Source organism: Etheostoma cragini, chromosome 23 (genome assembly GCF_013103735.1).
Source record: "Etheostoma cragini isolate CJK2018 chromosome 23, CSU_Ecrag_1.0, whole genome shotgun sequence".
Lineage (NCBI taxonomy): Eukaryota > Metazoa > Chordata > Actinopteri > Perciformes > Percidae > Etheostoma > Etheostoma cragini.
Genome location: NC_048429.1, coordinates 12,916,652 through 12,939,417, shown reverse-complemented (window position 1 = coordinate 12,939,417; position 22,766 = coordinate 12,916,652). Strand labels below are relative to the sequence as shown.

The 22,766-nt window shown below is 41.7% G+C and overlaps 1 protein-coding gene across 2 annotated transcripts in view; it reads left to right on the top strand.

Annotated features, from left to right (window-relative positions):
* Positions 1-22,766, top strand: part of tbc1d22a (TBC1 domain family, member 22a) — a 116,976-nt gene that overhangs the window by 19,280 nt on the left and 74,930 nt on the right. The window contains exons 6-9 of one of the 2 annotated variants that reach the window (XM_034863619.1): positions 2,227-2,297; positions 11,927-12,055; positions 14,592-14,657; positions 20,370-20,484. In XM_034863619.1, coding sequence (XP_034719510.1) covers positions 2,227-2,297; positions 11,927-12,055; positions 14,592-14,657; positions 20,370-20,484 — 381 coding nt within the window. Of the gene's footprint in view, positions 1-2,226; positions 2,298-11,926; positions 12,056-14,035; positions 14,099-14,591; positions 14,658-20,369; positions 20,485-22,766 lie in introns of both variants that reach the window. The other variant, XM_034863620.1, reaches the window with a different exon arrangement.

Genomic DNA, 22,766 nt, shown 5'->3' with positions numbered 1-22,766 from the left:
ACACACACATACTGTGTGTGTATGTATACGCTTATATAGTCGGTAGCATTTTGCACACACTTACACATTGCCTCCCACTTGTTGTAGTCTCGAGGAAGGAAAGGAGCAAAGAGACACAGATAATCTGTAGGAAACCTGCCGCACCTTTGCTGTCTAACTTTTATGGTCTGTGTCATGCCTGAGAGACTTTCTTTCATCCATGTTTTTAAAAGCGGCTTGCTGCTGCACAGGTAATCGAAACCTTTCTTATGCTGTGGGGCTCTGACTCCCTTGGAACCAACAGAGCCGTGCTGCGCACTAGATCACTGTATTGAATTTCTATAGAATTAAAGTCACTGGGGACAAGGTAAGGGAGAAATCTTAAGTAGAAGATGCACAGGAACTATAGTGAATAAATAGCTTCTCCCATCCGCCGAACAAGCTCTAATGCGTTTCACTCAATTTAGCCAATGGACTTAGCCCATTGCTGTTTAGCTGATTGCTATTTCCTTTTCTGCTATCTGTCTCTGACTCTCCATTGCATTTGCCTTGAAGAACAGGCAAGGCAGAGTCATTTGGCAGCCCTAATCAATATCGTTCACTCTGTGCAAAGGGCTTATCAATTTCCAGCCTTTGCCTTGAATAAGAGTCGATGAAGAATTTGGCTTATTCATTAAGTACAGTTGTTTCTATTCTTTTTCTTTTTTTTTTACTCTGAAAAGTATATTAAGCCAGTGCCATGCCATTTGCAGGGAAATTAATTTCCCCTTCTCCCTTCACTCTGGGAATGCAGGTAAAACAGGGGCAACGCAATTACAAGTGAAGAGATTTCCATTGCGTTTTATGTTTGCCTCGGTTTGGCGCTGGCAACTTGTCTTGCTGAATGCTAATACGGGGTTTGCAAGGCCCGAGCAGAGGGAGACCTGTCTGAGAATAATGGATGAGTTAATGTTTGCAAGAACTCACCCAGGAACCTTTTTTTTGCTTCTTAAGCATCCTATAGCTTAAATATCCTAAGCTTCCTGGTGGGCAAGGTCACTCAGTGATTTCACTTCCCTCTAGGAACAGTTATTTGGGTGAAGAATATATGTTGTGACAAAATTGTTTCATGTATTATCCAAAAGGATTTGGCTATAGCACACAAAAGAGGGCTTAGTGTGGGTCAGGATGGCAGTCAGATTGCTAAATATTGTTTTTAAGGAAGAGGGGGGAGAGGTCATGGCATGAGGAAGGTCAAAAAATGCAATGTTGCTAACAGTAGCTTAAGCTCTATTTATTAACATGGTCTCTTTTTGGAGCATGGCAAATTTTATCCTACACCTTTTATTGTAATGTAGTTATGTTTAATTCACTAAAAATAGGATGAAATGGAAGACACATGTTGCTTATTACCATTCATTGACAATCCCTCCACCCATCCACTCTTACTGTCAATGTGTGTGTGTGTGTGTGTGTGTGTGTTAGAGAGAGACGGATTGGGGTCTGTGTAACATCTAGCATTAAGCCATATTTTCTGGGTCTTCATGGACCCAAAGGGAACAACTCTGCCAATTTAAAAGTTCAATTTGAACCTCTCCATCAGATTTATTTTACATTATAGCCTGTCGGATCTCCCAACCGGCCTGGAGAAAATCTAGTTAATAATCCACTTCTTCTTCTACATCAGATGATTTCAGTGAAGTAAAAGAGACAGGGTGGCAAGTTTGGACAGTGAGGACATGGTTGGTTGGCTAGTTGATTGATTGAATGAAGTCCAGGAATGACTTACTAATCCTATAAAGGTTTGAAAATCGTTTTTATTGGGATAATTTTGCGTTGTGGGAAATGGATTCCTTTTTTTTTAACACAGTGAGGCTATAATACAGGTTAATACACTTTGATATTTTGGTTCTTAAGGATATCTTTTTTGAATATGTTTTCAGTTTTTTTTTCTTCCATCTCACTGTTTTTTTTACATGTGTTTTAGTAAGGTTCAAATCAAGGACGGGAAATAGTGCTTGACTGGTGATTGGTCTTTGAGGCTAATGCTAATGTCCACATTTTCTGCACGGCTTAATGCAGTCCGGTGCTGGTGTGAGTCCAGGTCAACGCGAGAATAATAGTATTGGTGATAACGTACAGTGATATTGGCTGATATTAGCGGCCTGCCATTTATCTGTCAAGATGAGCGGGAAAGTCTTTGTGTAAGAGAGGTTTCTGTGATAAATCTGAAATGGACCCACTGGAATGTGCGTTGTTGTTTTACAGAGGAGCTACGGAAACTCAGCTGGTCTGGAATCCCGCGTCAGGTCCGACCGATAACGTGGAAGCTCCTTTCGGTAAGTTTGATATACAGCTTACACACACACACATGCTGCATATATGTAATTTTTTATTAATTTCATTTTTTTTTAAAATAATTTTTAATCTGTTAATTGATCCCCAATGGGGAAATTACAATTTACACTCTCTGTCCACACTTTAGTTAGTTTACACACAGTCCTGAACTACACACATGCTCAGGATCTATACATACACTAAATCCACACTCCGTACTTTTGGTCCATATGGGGACTTAAACCAGTGACCCTCCGGTTCCCAACCCAGCTCCCTAGGGACCGAGCTACTGCCACCCCCAATGTACAAATGTACATTAAGCCATCCACACACACATTGAAACAAACTAATTTGTGTACAACTTAGAAAACACTTATTTACACACTCAAAGACAGAAACCTATGTAACTTCATACTTAAACCCAAAAGGGAAAACGCAGATTCAAATCAAATGCACGCGTAGGCACGTGCATACACACACTTGGACGCTCACAGATAATGTCGCACAAATAATAGACACATTACAAAGGATATTAGGTACACAAGCACACTAATGCACAAAAAGTCACTCTCATTTTCTCTCTCCCAACCCCTCCCTTTTTTTGATTTATGAAGACTGGTAACAGTCCTCCTTTTTTTCAGACTTCAATAGGGAAAATTAATTGCGAGGCACAAATAATTTATTCATCAGACACGCGGTGTGTTTACTCATTAAGCCATTGTTTTGGTGTACAGCTCCTAGTCTGCAGAGAGAACACTAGTTTTTTGAACACCATGACTCTCCCATTAATTACCGCACAATAGCTAATGTGCTGCAGAAAAGATGTCATTAAGCCTGCGTGTGTGTGTCTATAGGAAAGATGTCATTAAGCCTGTGTGGGTGTGTGTGTGTGTGTGTGTGTGTGTGTGTGTGTGTGTGTGTGGGGGGGGGGGGGGGGGGGGGGGGGGGGGGGGGGGGGGGGGGTTTGGTGGTAGGAGGTTACCGACCGGGTGCGTACTATAACCGTTAATGGCTTAGAACTGCGTTGAAGTGAGGGCTCATAACGCCGTATGAAGTGTCAAAGCAGTGGCTGCAGTGCAGGCGACCAGGTACTGGGACCGGGAGGGGCACCTCAGCACTCCAGCTGACAATTTGTGTGTGTGTCTGGGTGATTTAGCTAATGTACCATAGATAACACCCATTAATGGTTAGTCAGAGGTTGTGTTTGATTTTGAATGTTTGGGAGTATATACGTTATGTGGGCATGCGTGTGTTCATAGACTGCAGTAAATATTGGGCTTGCAAAGTTTCAGTTCAGTTTTTTGTTCAGAAAACAAAAAAGGAAGAAATGAGAGGGGGGGGGGGGGGGGATGTTGGGTTCGTAGGATTACGAGTAATAGTTCCACATTTTGGGGTATACAGCTTTAGAGCTGGTTGTATTTTGGAACTTTTGAGAGAGCTAAGCTAGTTTTCCCATTGCTTCCCATCTCTAGCGCCATATGTACATATGTAGACGTGAGCGTGCAGCGTGGTATCAATGTTCTCATCTAACCCTTTGAAAGCAAATAAGTGTATTTACCAAAATGTCCAAAAAATTCTTTAAAGTCATTCTTCACCCAATATCTTTAAAGATACATACAGTGGTGTGAAAAAGTGTTTGCCCCCTTCCTCATTTCCTGTTCCTTTGCATGTTTGTCACACTTAAGTGTTTCGGAACATCAAACCAATTTAAACAATAGTCAAGGACAACCCAAGTAAACACAAAATGCAATTTGTAAATGAAGGTGTTTATTATTAAAGGTGAAAAAAATCCAAACCATCATGGCCCTGTGTGAAAAAGTGATTGCCCCCTAAACCTAATAACTGGTTGGGCCCCCCTTAGCAGCAACAACTGCAACCAAGCGTTTGCGATAACGTGCAATGAGGCTTTTACAGCGTCCTGGAGGAATTTTGGCCCACTCATCTTTGCAGAATTGTCCTAATTCAGTTACTTTAGAGGGTTTTCGAGCATGAACGGCCTTTTTAAGTTCATACCACAACATCTCAATAGGATTCGGGTCGGGACTTTGGCTAGGCCACTCGAAAGTCTTCATTTTGTTTTTCTTCAGCCACTCGGTGGTGGACTTGCTGGTGTGTTTAGGATCATTGTCCTGCTGCAGAAGCCAAGTTCGTTTCAGCTTGAGTACACGAACAGATGGTCGGACATTCTCCTTCAGGATCTCTTGGTAAACAGCAGAATTCATAGTTCCTTTTATCACGGCAAGTCTTCCAGGTCCTGAAGCAGCAAAACAGCCCCAGACCATCACACTAGCACCACCATATTTTACTGTTGATATAATGTTCTTTTTATGAAATGCAGTGTTCCTTCTACGCCAGATATACTTGGACACACACCTTCCAAAGAGTTCCACTTTTGTCTCATCGGTCCACAGAATGTTGTCCCAAAAGTCTTGGGGATCATTAAGATGTGTTGTGGAGAAATTGAGACGAGCTTTGATGTTCTTTTTGCTCAGCAGTGGTTTTCTCCTTGGAACTCTGCCAGGCAGGCCATTTTTGCCCAGTCTTTTCCTGATGGTGGAGGCATGAACGCTGACCTTAACTGAGGCAAGTGAGGCCTGCAGTTCTTTGGACGTTGTTGTGGGGTCTTTTGTGACCTCCTGGATGAGTTGTCGCCGCGCTCTTGGGATAATTTTGGGCGGCCGGCCACTCCTGGGAAGGTTCACCACTGTTCCATGTCTTCGCCATTTGTGGATAATGGCTCTCACTGTGGTTCGCTGGATTCCCAAAGCTTTGGAAATGGCTTTATAAAACTTCCAGACTGATAGATCTCAATTACTTTCTTTCTCAATTGTTCCTGAATTCCTTTGGGTCTCGGCATGATGTGTAGCTTTTAAGGATCTTCTGGTGGACCTTACTGTGTCAAGCAGCTCCTATTTAAGTGATGCCTTGATTGTGAACAGGTGTGGCAAAATTCAGGCCTGGGTGTGGCTAGAGAAATTGAACTCAGGTGTGGACAACCAAAGTTATAGTATGTTTTAACAAGGGGGGCAATCACTTTTTCACACAGGGCCATGATGGTTTGGATTTTTTTTCACCTTTAATAATAAACACCTTCATTTACAAATTGCATTTTGTGTTTACTTGTGTTGTCCTTGACTATTGTTTAAATTGGTTTGATGTTCCGAAACACTTAAGTGTGACAAACATGCAAGGGAACAAGAAATGAGGAAGGGGGCAAACACTTTTTCACACCACTGTATTCACTCTATTCAGGATTCAAAGCTAGTTGTAAAACGGTAGTTCTTTTGTCTTTATAGAGAAACCAGATGTGGCAAGCTTTAATTCTTTGGAGGGTTCCAAGCTTCTCCGGCTGTAGTCTACTCGTCGAATGTCTCTTCTTTACGCTATGAAACCTTGAAGCCCTGCAATTTATTTTCTCCATTCAGGAGACAGTGTTAATATTTGAATAGTCTAAATCAACGACTTTCCTCTTCCAGGATTGTTCAAGTGCCGCCGGAAATTCTGCTGGATGGCCCTCTTTTTAGGCCAGGCGTCCGTCACCTTCCGCGTTCTTTGTTTTTTGCATTTTAAATCTCGGCCCATTTATGAGGACTATGTCTTAACTGCTCCTCAGATCTCTGCAGGGTGAATCGAGACAGCTAGCTAGACTGTCAGTCTAATTTGAGTTTTCTGTCGCATTACTAAAACATCCTTTGAATAATCGCGTTCCACCAAAACACAACGATTGTGATTGGTTTAAAGAAATGCGAATAAAGCAAAGCAGATTTTTTTTTTTTCATCCCGGAATGCTGTGTAGACTAGCCAGACCCTCCTTTACAGTGTTGTGGAGGTAAGTCGTGCAATGCAAGATTGATATTTAAATGACAACTTTCTATGTGTTTTGTCAAAACCCAACCAACCGGTGCTTTCCTATCCAACACGGTCACCACAAGCCGACATATATAATATTTCAGTTTTTCACAGAATGCACAGGTTGGACATGATTTTAAGAATTATGCAGTTTAATGGAATACACCTCAAATCTACATTGAAGACATTTATGTCCAGATGACTTTGATAGAGGGGGGGGGGGTTTGACTGTGCAAACTTCAGATCCATATCTGAAGTTATCTCAGCCCCACCTGGCAAGGATTTCAACACATTTTCAGTGCGGCGTGAATTATCCCAGGGTTAAATCCATGGTTTGGTTTCAAGCAAAAAGTGGGCACAGTGTCAAAAGCAATCATCATCTTCTGAAGTGTCATAACACTTGACTGCCTTCTCTGTCCCGTCTGTGGTGTGATCCAGTGGAGAAATAGATAGGAGGGATCAGGCTCGAAAAATCTATTCTCCGTCTGGAAAGCACGCAGGCACACACACGTACACACACATTCAGACTCACAGCCCACGCTCGCATTCCATAAACTTGGCAGAGGCACCTAATAAAACTTCACTCCAGCGGTGTCCCTTGTGCCCTTCTCCTGCTCACCAGCGTGCACCAACTTATTTGATATTTTTTCTCCCCTCCAGCAAGCATGCTTGAGCCACGCTCTTCTTTACCTGACAAAGACGAGAAACAAGTTTTCCCACTTCGGTTTGAGCTCGGCAATGCTCCCCTAACGGCCTGCATTTACCACCACATCACAGGAATCGTATATAACTGTCTCCACTGTTATTAGCCTGTGTGGAAATTAACAAGCAGTAAAAAAAGAAAAGAAATCTCCAGCAAGGCTGAGAAGGGCAGAGCCATATTTAGCTTGACTGGATAGCTCCCTCTACTTTCTTTCACTATTTAAGCAAGAGGCTCCACAGGTTGCCCCCGGCTTCAGAAACACATCCGGTTGAACTTCCTATTATTTCAGAAATAATTTAGTCTTATTTCTTTTTTTTCTTTTTTTTTAAATAGCACTTTGTGTCCGAGCCTGAAGGAGAAAGGAGAAGGGAAATGGATTTTCTGCTTTGTGAAAGAATGTCAGCCTGTGGCAATATGTACATTTGCTAATGGAGTGTGGAGTTAAATGTGGAGTGGTGGGAGAGGAGAAAACTAACTGGCTGTGGAAATATTGATAAAACTTAAGGGTTATGTGAGATGTATCGGGAAGCAGAATTGGATAATATGTTCAACTGTTACCTTACAACAACACACACAGTTATATTCCCTGAGAGAGAAGAGCACTCATTTTTTTCATATGAGGCATATGAGACATGTGATCAACCTTTATCGGTATGCACAATCTTTAGAGGAATCTCACAACTCGGCCAGAACATTTAGCTCCTTTTTTTTATTTGGGTACTCCAACCTTAGTTCACGAGAAGTGCCTATCCATTGTCACCTTTTAAAACTGAACTACTAAGACCTGAGCAAAGTGCCTTTTCTCAACAGATCACAGGACCAAGAATCGAAAGACGTTGCTGTTGTGTTTGTATATTTTTACTTTGTAGATGTGTGAGGAAATGCAAACTCCACATTTGACCTACTTTATCTGGGTCATGGGATGGGTCTTCCCCAATAGAAAACTTGTGTGACGAGCAGCACTGCATACTGTGGAGTATCTGTTCCTTCTCTGGATTACAAAGGAGGAACTTACTTATTGACTAAGTAAGGGGGAAGTGATTTTTTTATGAATATGACATAAAAAACACAATTGAGTAAAGTCGGATCAGTTAAACAATGGTGTATGGCGGTAAAATATGCATTATGTTAGATATCAGAAAAAGCCTTTTTGTTTTTAAATAGATAAAAAAAAAAGTTCTGTTTGATGCAAGGTAAAGAGATAAACGTGCATTTAGGATGTAAAATAGCAAATGGCGTTCATGGCACAAGCTTTGCCAGACCACAATTTTCCCTCAAATATGCTTTGATTATTATAAGTTTGAAGCCGCTCTGACATCAACCCGAACCCTTCTACGGTATCTGTGATTGGATGAGCGCACCTCTTACTCGGCTCTTATTGGTTATTTAGTTTTGTTTTAATTTCACCAATACTTTACGACAAAGTAAGTTTCTGAATACATGTGAGGTAAGAAGGAGGTCATGCAGTTGCAGAATCATGCTGCATTTTGTCTCTACGACTTGTAGTTGAGAGGCAGTTAGTCACGATGTGACATTGATTCTCATGTTGACGTTTCCCAACTCAAACCATGAAGCGAAACTCAGCTCACCACAAGTCCAGATGAACAGAAGTGAGTACATAGAGACAAAGCGAAAAAAAAAGAAGAAGCATTTTTCGAAAGAAGTAAAGTTTTTTTTTTTTTTTTTTTTTAACTCTGCCCGTAGTGGGACAGTTTGTTTTCCTTCTGCTTCAAGAATAATGTGCATCTGCTAAGTAGAAATCCATTTAGATTGCGTGAAGACTAAAATAAAAAATACTTCCCACCCCAATTTCCTTTAAATTCCCCAAATGGATTCCCCAAGCATATTTCCGCTGTTTTTGCAGAGATTAGTGAAGTGGAGGATCCATTAGAGGGATGGAAGGATGAAGGATCGAGGAGTAGATTGACGCAAGGGAGAATGACTAGATGAGGTTTATGTACAGTAGACTGATTAACGGCGGCAGGAGGAAGCACCGGGCGACCACATTGTGAGCCACTGGCAGGTCATGCAAAGCATCATGCACTTATGCTTCACTTTCTGTCTTCCATCTCTCCATTAAAAAAAAAAAAAAAACTCCACTCCCCCTTTTAACTAGTAGACCACAAGTGAATGAAAATGCACTCAGTTTCAAGTATACGGTAAGTAGGGCGGCTGCGATAAGGACTGAGTCTTTATACACTGGGTGCACACTCAACCATGGACGCCTCAATTCAGTGTTTTCTACACGAAAGGCACGCTGCTTGCACTGACTGCATCCTTTTTAAAAAGTTATTCCTCAAACATGCACAGTTATGTTCAACTTTTCCCCCCCACACAGTTTATAGTCGGGCTGGGACAATATGCTTTTGTCCCGATTCGATTCTTTCACGATACATGGGTGCCGAATAAATTAAGATTGCCATTTGAATTTATTGCGATTCTGGACGTATTGCGATACCACAGTATTGAGTATTACGAAGAAGTACATAACATGTTTTTTTCAGCATTCTGTCTGTTTTTTGGGGAACAGATATGACGTTGTCGCCTTCTGCAATACTGTATGAACACAAAATATTTAGGTGAATTATTGGTTAAAAAAAAAAGGTTCTAGGAGAAGCATCCCGTGAGTGCATGCGTGGAGGTCCTGTGAGAGTAATGCAGCTGCAGTGTGGGATTGACCTCTGCTAAGCTGGCCATTAACCTCCAACACACACATGCTCTCCTCTCCCTCATTTGGCTGAGTGCACATAACACTGGAGCCCACTGTTTTGTTGCTGCCCTGATGTGGTTGGTTTTTGTGCGCGTGTACTTTTGTGTTTGCAGATGAGGCCGTTTCAACACAATTCTTTTTGGCCCAGAGCTGTCTGTGAAAAGTCCCCGTCAGTGCTTAGCCTGATTACTGCCGGCGCAGATGTGACCGTCTGGCTGACTGGCAGCAGTCTGGTAGATGGGACAGGGGGTGTGGATGAGTCAGGAGTCTCCCTCCTTCAGAGTGGATTGGTCGGGAAAAGATTTACATTGTTGTTTTTTGGGGTTAGAGACTGAAACCAACAGATAATGAGAAATACTTTGACTGATTTATGATGTAAGGCAGAAAGATAGATGGGCTGTCAGGGAATGTGAAATGGGTTGCGTGGGTTTAGATGTCATAATGTTCACATATTAGTGTGTGGATCCATGTTTGAAGCATGCATATTTTTCACAATTCATGAGTATGTGTTTGTATGTGTTAGCCAAGTGTTTGTTTGTGTGTTAGCAATGTTGTGTGCAACAAATAAGTCTCTTGACTCTCCAGGCTTCTCTAGGGGCCTTGGAAAAACAACTGAAAAAATCCACTCTTATTGATGGACCAACACTCCAAAACCACAAAATATTCAATTTACTGTCATAAAAGACTAAAACCAAAAGAAAGTGTTCATAATGAGAAGCTGGCAGTAAAACATTTTTTAAAATTGTTTCGTCTCTAATATCAATCCCACACAGACCACATGTACAGACAATAAGAAAAACATTGGTTCAGGGGCAGACATCAGAAGTTACTAACATTACATGCCATCAGTTTGGAAGACACCACTATTTATGAACTCTTAAAATGATATGGTAGCAAACACATGCACGTAAGGCAATATAAAACATGTAAGAACGTTTTGAACATTTGGAGGTTAAACAGCTACACGAGCCAGCTTTTTATTGCAGGGACAAGTATTCAGAGTCAGCAGTCATGTTTGAATGCTGTTTTGAAGACTTTTACCGCGTGAATATTTCAGAGCCCCTGGTCCCAGCTCTCGCTTTTAATAGACTTTAGATTTGTTGTTTAGTTTGGAGTTGACTTTCACCTCATTGCATAAGGCTGACTGAACAAGGAGGATACACACTTTTACAAATGTATTCTCACATAAACTGTCTGACACACACACACACACACACACACACACACACACACACACACACACACACACACACACACACACACACACACACACACACACACACACACACACACACACACACACACACACAGAGAGAGAGAGAAAGGTAGTTCCACTTAGAGGCAGAACTCATTTAGTCAAGCAGAGGAAGTTTTCTCTGCAAAGTGAAGTGTGTCATTTACAGACTATGTAATCCCATGTGGTCGGGTTTGGTTTGCAGTTCAACTTGGCCAACAGACTCCCAAGCCAGTCCAGGTTTTAGAACAAGAGTTTAGAAATAAAGGCTCATTAAATAGTAAATACTGACAGACAAATAATTATGAGAGACACACGGCGTAAAATGTCATGCAGTTTCAGACTCCGAGAAGTCGTTTTACTGAATATCTACCGAGCTGAGTTAATGAGTCCCGTGTGGAACCCACAAGTGCATCTGTGAGCACATGTCTCTGTGCATGCGTGTCAAAAATAGACAGGTATATTAGTTCGGAGACTATTACCAGTTGCTTGCTAACATTTATATGGGCATGTACTAGAATCAGTAAGGCTTTATAAATGTTGATTGTACATTGTAGACAATGTTGCATTACATTTCAAATGTTCAGGCTGGTGGTATTAAGTATAGTAATTATTATTATTATTATATACTATGATTCTTTAATTTTAAACGTAATTGTCATAGTCTGAAGATTGATGCTATAATGTGGTCAGAAATCAATACCACATCAATATACACTCTGATGCTTTTGTCAGTTAAATAGCAGGGGATGGTTAGCTTAGCTTAAAGATTAGGGGGAAACAACTAGCTCCAAGGGTGACAGAATCCACCTGCCAGCAAAAGAACATCTTCTTATTCTACTACTATCTACTTCTTGTAGATGGTGACGTCTGCTTTTTGTTTTTTGGTTCATGATTGCTGAATTTCCTTCTACGGTATTTGCTTTGCATGTTCAGTTGTGTTGTGTACAGCACTAGTTTGCCTTTGTGTTTGAATGTAATGCGTGTCTGCTATATAAATAAATGGCCTTGCCTTCCCAATCATTCTTGTTTCCATCAACACGAGCTACTGAGTATGAATTAAAGTTGAGTATCAGCTATATTCACCATTTTATTAACTCCTTCCTACTTCTGTCCTTCTCTCACCCCCTCTTAGGGTTACCTACCAGCTAATGCAGAAAGAAGAGACAGCGTCCTACAGAGAAAAAGACAGGAATATTTCGGCTTCATCCAGCAATACTATGACTCCCGCAATGACGAACACCACCAGGACACATACAGACAGGTATATGCATATGCGTACATTCACAGGTCCTGTCTTACAGGACGATCTACAAAAGGTTCCACTTTCAATTACAAGAACAAGTTGTTGTTGCTAATGTGTTCCCTCAGCACAAAACCAGGACACATGGCTGTTTATGTGTACGTCTGTGTGTGAGAAAGTGTGTGTGTTTTGACAGGATTCGGCCATGCAGACAGGATTACTGGAACCACTTCCATCCTTCTTTCTCTCAATCCTTTCCTCTTTCTCCCTCATGTACAGACTGATGTCGGTTTGTTTGCCTGTGTTGACATGTAGGCAGGGTGGTCGAGCTCTGTTCACAGAGTAGAGACAACCAGCCCCGAGCTTCAGAAAGCTGCTCAAATGAACATTTTTCTTTGGCTTTGAAAATAATATCTAGTTTTACCAGTGTCTTTCTTCTTCCCCCACATACTCTTTCATTTTAACACTCGACCACTCCCCGTTCATTTCAAGCCGATATGAAACATCAAAGTTGTCTGTCGATGGCAAAAACACATTTCTCATATTTAGTCCAATTTCCCATTGATCTCCTCTGCACTGTTCCAGAAAGCTGGCATACTTTGTTTTGATGACTGTTTGGATCGTGTCTAGATGTTTCCTTTTCTGCCAAATTCTGCTTGTTCCAACACTGCTTTTGTTGAAGGACTGAACAGTGATGTTAAATAAATTTGTTTCTGTGTGTGTGGAAGTGTATTTGTAGAGTGTTTGTATGAATGTTGTGTATATTATATTTTATGGGCTGTAGATGTATTTGCATGCATCCCAAGACTTTATATGTTTTATGTTTGTCTATGTGTTTGCTTATATTAGATGCTCCATCAACAGAGTAGATCTCTCAATCTGTGTCCACAGTTAATGTCTCTTCTTGTGTCTGTCCATCTGTCTTTTTTTTAATTTATCTGTTTAGGTTGTTGGTAACTTGCCCAAACAGCTTGTGTGTACATGTTTATCCTTATGCATATTGTTGTAGCCATTGTAGAAGTCCCAGCTTGCAAGTGCAAGCTTTTTGAAGTACTGGTGTGTATTTGTTCCATCCCAAGAGATAGTGTTAAAAAGAATTCCATCTTTTTTTATGCTATCATAACAGTAGAGTTTTGTGTTTGAAACACACACACACAAACACACACACACACACACACACACACACACACACACACACACACACACACACACACACACACACACACACACACACACACACACACACACACACTCTCTCTCTCTCCTGTTAGGGCTGCATCAAACACTTTTTGACCACTAGAGGCAAAACTACTTTAGAAATAATCCGTAAACACACTTAAAGTAGTAGGGCTTTGTGATATTATGGATTTCTGAAGTTACTGTGGCTGCACTGGCAACCTACCTAAATCCTTTTCCTTGCCACCTGTTGTATGTACATGTAATGTACATTCACTTGTCTTTTAGTCTTCATTTGTTGAGTTTTGAGCTGGTGTGATTTTTGTTAGCTTGCAGTTGCTGCCTAAAGGTTTATATAGGTAGTTAGAACCATATAGGAAAGCAAATCCAAGCAATGGGAAGAATGCTGCTAAAAGCTTGTTGATTCCCAGTGGAATGATTGGTACGAGCATTAGAGTCATTCCAATGAGTATAATCCCAGCTGAAATCCAACTAAAAGTAAACACATAACTAAACAGTAAACAGATAACTGTCCTGGGGGGCGCTAAGCCAAAATAGCGAGAGGGAGACCCGCCACATGTCAGGCCTTATCCATGAAATGTACACCCATTGAGCCAGACTAACCACTTCCGGAGTACATCTGAGGAGATCTTACAGCTGCCAAAAACAGGTTGAAATGCGGAATAAAGAGGACAAGTGCATGTCGGGGACTTACAATAACAAAAACACTACAATAGTGTGTGTGTGTGTGTGTGTGTGTGTGTGTGTGTGTGTGTGTGTGTGTGTGTCTGTCTCTAACACCTTTCTCTCCCATGTTGCTGTCAGATCCACATAGACATTCCTAGGATGAGTCCTGAGTCTTTGGTGCTGCAACCAAAGGTGACAGAGGTAAGGTGGACAGAGCAGACAGGACTGTGCATACAGCTCAATTCCCAGTCCTGTCAGTACCGAGCCACACACTCTCACAAACGGTCCGCCCCGTCCAGTCTGGACTATTTCAGCTGGCTTGGCTCCAGCCGCTGTCCTGCATCCGTCTGGCTCCCTTCTGATGATTCTGTCTGCCTGTAATGTTGTCCATCTGCGGGGCGGACACTCTGAAATGGTATACACGTGGTCAATCACACACAGCAACACGCACAAATGTACTCCCAAGCACATAGCATCACAAAGACAAACGCATCAACATATGCACACTTGCATTCAAGACCACCGCTGCTATCCATTTCAGACCACCGAAACCCCCGTCTGGCTTCAATCAAGGATACCAATGCACTAACTGTTGCTCTCTGTCTCTGTCTGTGATGCCAAGATCTGTGCTAACCTGCCCAGTGCCCGTTGCTTCAGTGTTTGTCTTTTTTTCTCTCTCTTTCTCTCTCTGCAGATTCACATTGACATACCGAGAACTAATCCTCTTATTCCTCTCTTTCAACAAGCTTCTGTCCAAGAGGTGAGACCCCTCCCCTGCTGCACACACACACCACCTCACTTAGCAGGGTTTTGCCCCTTCTGCTTTTGGTTAGATATGGGTGGTAACATCATCCGTGGGACTGATATTGTGGGGCAAAAGGGGCATCACTTGTGACTGATGAAAATGAATTAGAAATGAAAATGATTCCCTATTAACAAGTCTGTCTATAAAAGCCCTCGCTTCAGCACACTGCATGGTCTGGCATGGGTGCACACGCACTGAAGAACAAACTATATATTATATAATACCGGCAGTCATGCATGTGATCAGATACACGCAAAGAATCTGCATGGTTAGCACTATCGTATGTCGTTGATCTTCTTTGTTGGTGCCACTGAACAAAGCATTTCTTGTTACAGTTTTGTGTTTTAAGGATATAGGAACTAAGTATCTTTAAACCCTCCGAAGCATTATGTTTGATAAAACAATCACTATCAGCTGTACTTTGGGCACATTGGGAAAACATGCAGCGAGCCACACATTAGTGGAATCCTTAACTATTTCATCTTTCTAAGCTGCTTTGGATAACAGTGATACTTAAATTCTTAAAATGTAAATGTGGCGTAAGTCATTTTTGTTTCTGCAGTGGTGTGAAACGTTGGCTCAGCTGGCCTACGGGACTATCAGTGCAGCACTTAACACGGAAATTAACTTGATTCTCATCAATTATATGAGGTTACATTTATCTTATCATCACAGTGCGTCTGGAAGGTCTTGTTACACGTAGAACCACTGACCCGAGAAGCAGAGGACTAAAAAGCCAGATGGAAAAATCCCATAATGAGGTGCAGGCTAGTGAGGTGGCCGCGGCTCTCGACTGCCTTGTATTTACACCTACACGTAGGTGTGAGGAAGCACACACATACTGTAAACACACCTGACATGTAAGGCATGTACGCATTGGCACACATGCTCTCCTAGTCTGTTTCCACTAATCTGTTGTCTTGGTCGTCAAAGATGACATCTGTCTGAATTTCTATCAAGGAAATAAAATGTCTTCAATATAGACTACTGAAAGCCAAGCTTCAAACAGTCCCAAAAAGGGAGACGATGATATTGGAGCATTTAACAATCTTTTTATTGTTTTTGTCAGTGATACAACAATGCTAATGCAATTATTAACAATGAAGCCCCCGTCCCATCCCACAACAAAATCTTTCTCCCAACATCTGCTGTATTACAAAAGCCAGAAAACAAAGAGCAAGCTATATAACCGTATAACATGCACAGAAGAATTGTACCTCCAACAAAGCTACTATAGGCACAATTACACAAACAAAAATTGTACCCCTGCTATAAGCGTGATTTGCCAGACCCTCCAAAGTGGGCTGAAGGAGCAACTGGCGACTCCACTTATTATTCAGGGAAGGTAGGAAAAAGTGCTCTGGTTTAATGGCATTTCTTTAAACCAATCAGAATTCTCATGGGTGGTGCTAAACTCTGCACAGAGCCGTATACAGTAGTTGTGCAAGAGAAAACTAAGATTGGACAGATAGTCTAGCTAGTCATCTCAATTTACCCTGCAGAGATCTGACGAGCAGTTAACCATAGACCTCATACATCCACCGGATTTAAAATGCCAACACAAAGAAAGGTTTACAGGTTTCTGAATGTCCTCTGCCTTCAGTCTCCGGGTGAGCTGTTCAAAATCTGCACGCTTTCTACACAACTAGCTGAGATGAGGTTGCTAACCGTAGCACATGCTAGCTCGTTCTCTATGGCAAAACACTGCTACAACACACGCTAGTTCACCATTATCTCCAAAAGAACTACTTCCATGTCCCTGTTCTGCAGGTTTTCCACAAGTGGGCCTCGTTTAGAAGAAGTCTCCCAGCTAATCCTGCCCTGTACTGACCAAAGTTGGAGAAAAAGTAATCTTGCTGATGTGATCTTAGCTAGCTACTGAGCATGTGCGACTCCCAACAAAGATAGTATTGAAGTGAGATGTCTCACTCTGTAGCTAAAACAGAGACCCAAACACACAGGGTGAAAACAGGATCTGCAGCAATGTGCAGCACAACAAAAACATGGTGTTTTTTGAAAATGAAACTATGTAAACCTGTTCTGGTACAACCTCAATCTCTAATTATGAACCTGAAAATGAACATAATATGGGTGCTTTAATGTGGAATACCAAGATTGAAAGTGTTGCTTTTGCATGATTCTTTGCGGAGAAACTCTGTTACAGATCCGTCGCTTTAATCTACTAATCAACTAGTTGACAAAATTGCATGAGCTTCTGCTTTATTTATGGACAGCCCAAAGTACACACACAGAAAAAAAGGCAATAATCTTTGCACAGACTCATGTAAACGCACATTATTCATACACACTCACACACAGTGGCCTTGCCTTGTAAAGGATACTACTCGGGGCTGTAACCAAGAAGGTAGGGAGGGAAATAAGATTAGACAAGGAAGATGGATAATATGTATTACTACTGGACATGTCCTCTGTATTTACCTCCTTTTCCCCGACACACACCAACTCTCTTCTCTTTGAGTGCAAAATAAAAGCCACCAATATATTCAAGCAGTGCGCACATCGTATATTTTGGTATGCAACAGACTCCAAAGGCCCCCACTTTTTTATATGGTCATGCTTGCTGCTTGCACCACCTGAAAATCACCTCTGCTTCATTTCATTCACTTGTTTGTCTCCGGACCTCCCGCACCCATGGGGGTTGGGAGAGATTTAGTTGAGATGGAAGGCAGTCAACAGTCTGTTTCATTTCAGGGAGAGAGGGATGTTGAAGGAATTCTTCTGTGATTTCCTAGGTGGTATCTACGCGTTTCTTGTGTTGGAGAACAGTGCGGTCTTCATGATATTTTGATAATCAGCAACTAGTTCCCCACGTGAAAAGAAAACATTTTGTTTTGCCTCCAATTTGGGATCAATGGCTGAAAGAGCAGGATTTAGTCATATTAAGAAATCAGGTTTTCATTTAAAGCATTTCACTGATGGTTATTCAATGAATAACTTAATGAGTGCATAGGTACCAGTTTTGTGTTGATGGTAAGGAATATTTGAGCGATTGAGCCCATGATCTTTTGCAGTGGGATCATCTTTTAAGCCTCTAACCCCCTCCTTAAGTTTGTTTTCACATTATTCGTCAGATGTTGGTGAAGCGTTCTTCGACTTGGCATCATTTTGTTGTCAATTTCCTCTCTACCTCTTGAGATTACCCTTATCAGGGTCCTTGGGGTCTGGATCTAAATTGATGGAGCCATAGCCTTATGACACAGAAGACGCAGGAAAGCGGATTTCCTCTCCTAGAGATGCACCAAGTTATGCGAAGAATATTAAAATAATGTGAGATTAACATCATTTTCAAGAATGCAGTTTGCTGTCTGTTGGGTGAACTCTGTTTAAACTTGAAGGAAAAGTTGTTTGGTTGGGGTTTTAAGTGTGCGGCTTCTCTGGATCTTTGTTTTCTGACTTTCACATACAAACGGCAACAACAAACATTCTTTGCCCATAGTAAACTGGGTGTGGGTAGGGGAGTGTGTGAGCACAAGGGTTCACTCAAAGTGGTTCAATGTCTAGGTGGCAATGGGAAATATGCATGTCAGCTTTTGAGGTTGCACAAAGAAAGTCCCATTACCCACTCTCCCTGCACGCTGCAGCACCTCTCCCTGTCTGAATAATGGGGCTTTGATAAGGAAAGATGAGGTGTGAGGAGTGGATGCAGGAAAGGGGGATTTGAGGAGAAAGTGTAGGGGGAAGCCAGAGAGAGTTGCATCTTACCAATCTTCCTGGCTATCTTAACATTGATTGAATTACTTTAAATCGAAATGAGAAGCTTTGCACGCACAGCTTCCAAAAATGACATCGCCACGGCCATATCTTTTTTTCTCTCCCCATAAAACAATGAGCTATGGTGTTATTTAGAAAGTGACAGAAACATGACATATCCCCAAAAATAAGAAATTGCTGAACATCAAGCCTCTAATTCACTGCGGCTGACAGCGTTAAACAGCCACCCATAACAAAGACGGAAGTGTTTGCCTTGCAAAAAAAATATTGAGAGAGGAGGAGGAGACATAGTCAGAAGGGAAAAATAAAAGACGGAGACATACTAAGTGGAACAAAGAAGAGGAAGGAGGAGACAGCACCAAAGCAGAGAAAGTTCAAAGTGAGCTTTTTGTGCACAAAAATGCAGCAGAGAAAGTAAAGACTGAGGTGTTACTTCTTTGCTAAAAGACAAGGCGAAGAAATAGCGCATCTCAAATTTAGACTGTGCTCACTCGTCTCCATGACGCCCAAAATCCTGATTCTTCTAGTGTCATTTGGACAAACGGTCATAACTGGTAAATAAGATCACATGTTTTTTTTTTGCCAATTTTGCCACTTTTTTTTTACAGCAGACTTACAGACAATAGGGAGATTGTGGTGGAATGAAACATGACACACACACACACACACACACACACACACACACACACACACACACACACACACACACACACACACACACAACAAAGGGTTTAAACTAGAAACAAATGAATCCTGGATTGTTTAACCCTTATTTTCTAGCTTGCCGTCTTTTTCTTGCCCGTCTTTGTTGGCGCTTTGCTATGCTACTTAGAGGGTCACCGCCCGTCCAAGTGCATCCTCATGCAACAAACAAAACAGGGACTCCATGTTAACACATTGCTCTGTAGCGATACCAGTAAAATATTCCACAAGGTCTTTCTGACACATCCACAAAAAAGAGATGAACATACTCCATGAATTCTATGTCTGTGATCAGCTCATATGCAATAATGCCTCAAGAAAAATTACAGTTTAAATCAAATTAACATCTTTATATATCAGTATCCACTGTAGTCAAGACCACCTTAGTCGAGTCCAAGACAAGTCCACGATCAGGACCATTTGACTCTAAGACAAGACAGAGTCCAAAAAGGTTCGAGCCAAGACAGAGTCCAGGACAGAAAGGTCTTATTCATGAAAGTATCAAGACAATCATTTCGGGATTCACTTTCCCTCCAATATTATTATCAACGTAATATAGACAACTGGCCTCGGTTGACACCAAAAGCCCAAAAGCCATATTTGGCAAGACCGATGGCCGAGAACGAGACAAGTCCGAGTAACCCTAATACTAGCGAGTCCAAGACCATTGAAAAACGGTCTTATGTCCGGACTCTAGTCCAAGACCGGACGCGAGTCCTACAGCCCTGGTATCCACTTCTGCAGTATTCCACTCCCACAGCAAGCAAGGTTGTGCCCATTCAGCTGCTTTCCTCCACACAAGCTTGGCATGCCTCTGCCCTCTTCTGATTCCTACCACTGCCTTCCCACACCTAACTCACCTTCCAAAATGTACACCCACGTTAAAACGTGTCATTCTAACTGTCCTGATGTTCGGCAGGCCTAGCTTTCTGCCAGAGAATAACTGGGGTGTCAGTCAACATTATTCATTATTAATGTAACATTTGTGAGGGAAACGATTAGTTCATTAATGAATTGATTAGTTCGTCAAGACAACATTTTGACAAATTGGCAGAGGGGATGACTGTTAACATGTTCCAAGTTTAGCTTCTGCGACTCATGGGTTTATTGCTTTTCTGTTTCATATCATTGTAAATTGACTACCCTTGTGCATTAGCGTCTGTAATGTTAATGTGTTTTGTCTACAAGCTGCTCTTTTGACACTCTGTCTCTGTATTTATGTTTGTGTGTAAGATTTTTGAGAGGATCCTTTTTATCTGGGCCATACGCCATCCGGCCAGCGGCTACGTGCAAGGCATCAACGACCTGGTCACGCCGTTCTTCGTCGTCTACGTCTTTGAGTACATTGGTGAGTGTAATCTCTACCTTTTTTTTCTCCTTTTCGCTTTCACCCCTCCCCCCAATCTTATGTGTGATATGCTATTGATGTGATGCTCAGTCATCTCTTTTGCAAGTGCCGCTCACCGCAGTGCAGAGTGGCACCTTTTCGTAGTTGGCGAGACGTACCTGTTCACCACAGGTCACAGGAAATCGACCCTGGGAGACAGTCTCTCTTTTCACAACTTTCTGGCCAATAAACTCCTCATTCAGCTCTTCACCCTTTTTTACCCCACTCTTTCTTCCATGTATCTGTTCTTCTTTCATTTACACACTTGGACTGTCATTTTAGGTTTAAATGTGCTTGTGAGTTCTGTTCATCCAATCATTCAGTTTGTGTGTACAGTATGTGTGCAAGAGAGCGCATGACCTGCAGGCGTGTGTGTGTGCGCTGTTGCGACGGCAGTCTTCTCGCCAGAGCTCTCCTGCTGTGTGCCTCCATGTTATGCCACATTTATTTTAATCTCACACTTAATTCTTTTGACAGTATAAACATATGCTGTCAGATACAAAGCACAAACATACTGTTTAATACGTTTGCAGATGAGTTTAATAGAACTTTTATGACCACCCCTATAATGTCTTTTCTATTCTTGGCTTCTTCCGTTATTAGATAGACACTAGAGAAAAGATCTAATAAATTTAATAAAGGCGAGTGGCTGGATTTGAACCTGGCACAATATAGTTTTCATAAAAAAACAATTTCTCCTGTGTTTGTATGCATATCCTCACACACACAAAATTACTGGTGTTGCATTCATTACATTAGTCTATGCTTTATTGTTTGTTTTTTTTTTGTCGGGGAATGGGGTGAAGGCTTTTTTTTAAGATGTTTTGCCATAGATTGGGGGCCTGATAGCCTTTTCAATCACCTCCTTGGAGTTGTTGTTATGGTTTTTTTCAACATAAAGAAAACAATCTGGGTTTTTTAAGGAGCAATTTTACAGCACACTCATTTTCTCTATAAGTTTTGGAGATGATCAGAGGAAAAGTGTACACACACAAAGCAATGGGTATTGACCCCAAGCCGTCGTGGCAACTTTTTTAAGCGGTTAGTGTGCATGCCTCCCCTGTGATGTGATTTGCTCTATACATGCCACATACACACTGTTTTGGCCCATCAAGCTTTCCTTGAAGCCATTCAAAATAGAGCTGCTAAGTGGAAACCACAAGGCTCTGTGGACTACCTTGCACTTCCCAGACTTAATTGTGGTCACAGAGATACAATTAGGATCCACACGTAAAGTGGTGCGAGGCACGCAAACGGCTGGACTGCCTGACTCCTTTGCTTCTCTGTGCTGCTTTGGCACACAGCATTTTACCCCAAACTAACTAATGAATGTTGTTGTTTTTTTTCAAATAGTTTTCTCTACATTTATTGTGACTTCCTTTTATTTTGTTCACTCCTTTTAGTAAAACGCAATAGAATGCAAACTACAGCACAGCCTCCAAAATGGTCATGATGTTGTGGCCCTCCTTCCCACAGGATTCAGGAAAGTTTGATTTTCCAGCTCGCTCCCTTAGTGGTGAAGTAGAGTTGATGCTAAGCCAACATCACGACCGAACATTAGCGATTGGTTATGGCGGATCAAGAGTGGCTCTGGGCAGATCCAATAGTTTTAAACTTCAACAAAGTGCCCGCCTTCAAAGAAGTTAACATTTGTCAATGGAGAGTGGCCAGGCTCTCTGTACAAATGAAATGTACCAGAGTCTGGTAGGACCAGGCTAGCCCCCCCTCCCGTTAAATAAAAATAAAAAATAATTTTTTCACACACAGCCCTCAAATTTAGTTTTAACTAGGTGAACTGGAAAAAAAAAAAACCTGCCGTGACTTCTTTTCTCTTCAGACATTTAGCCTCTCTTGTCCTTCACTTTCTCCCATTCTTTTATGTTCTCCTGTGTCTTCTTTCCTCTGCCGTTTCTTATCACTGTGTCATTTTCTACTTTCTACCCCTCCCTCTCAATACATTTGTTTTGCCTCTCTCTTTGCCTTTCTCTGTGTGCGAGTCACACACAGTCAGACTCTTGTTAGATCTTCAAGGCATCACCCCGTACTTTGTTCTCCTGCATCTCCATACGCTGATGAGCCTTGAATAACATACACAGCCAACAAACCTTCAAATGCGGCTCTTACATGATGGGTTGACGCGCTGTGTTCTTGTTGTTGTTGTTGGGTGTTCTTGTTTTCTGAGCCAGAGAGAGACCCAAAGCAGAGAGAGATTTGGCTCTTTCATGAGATAGACCTAATTCTGC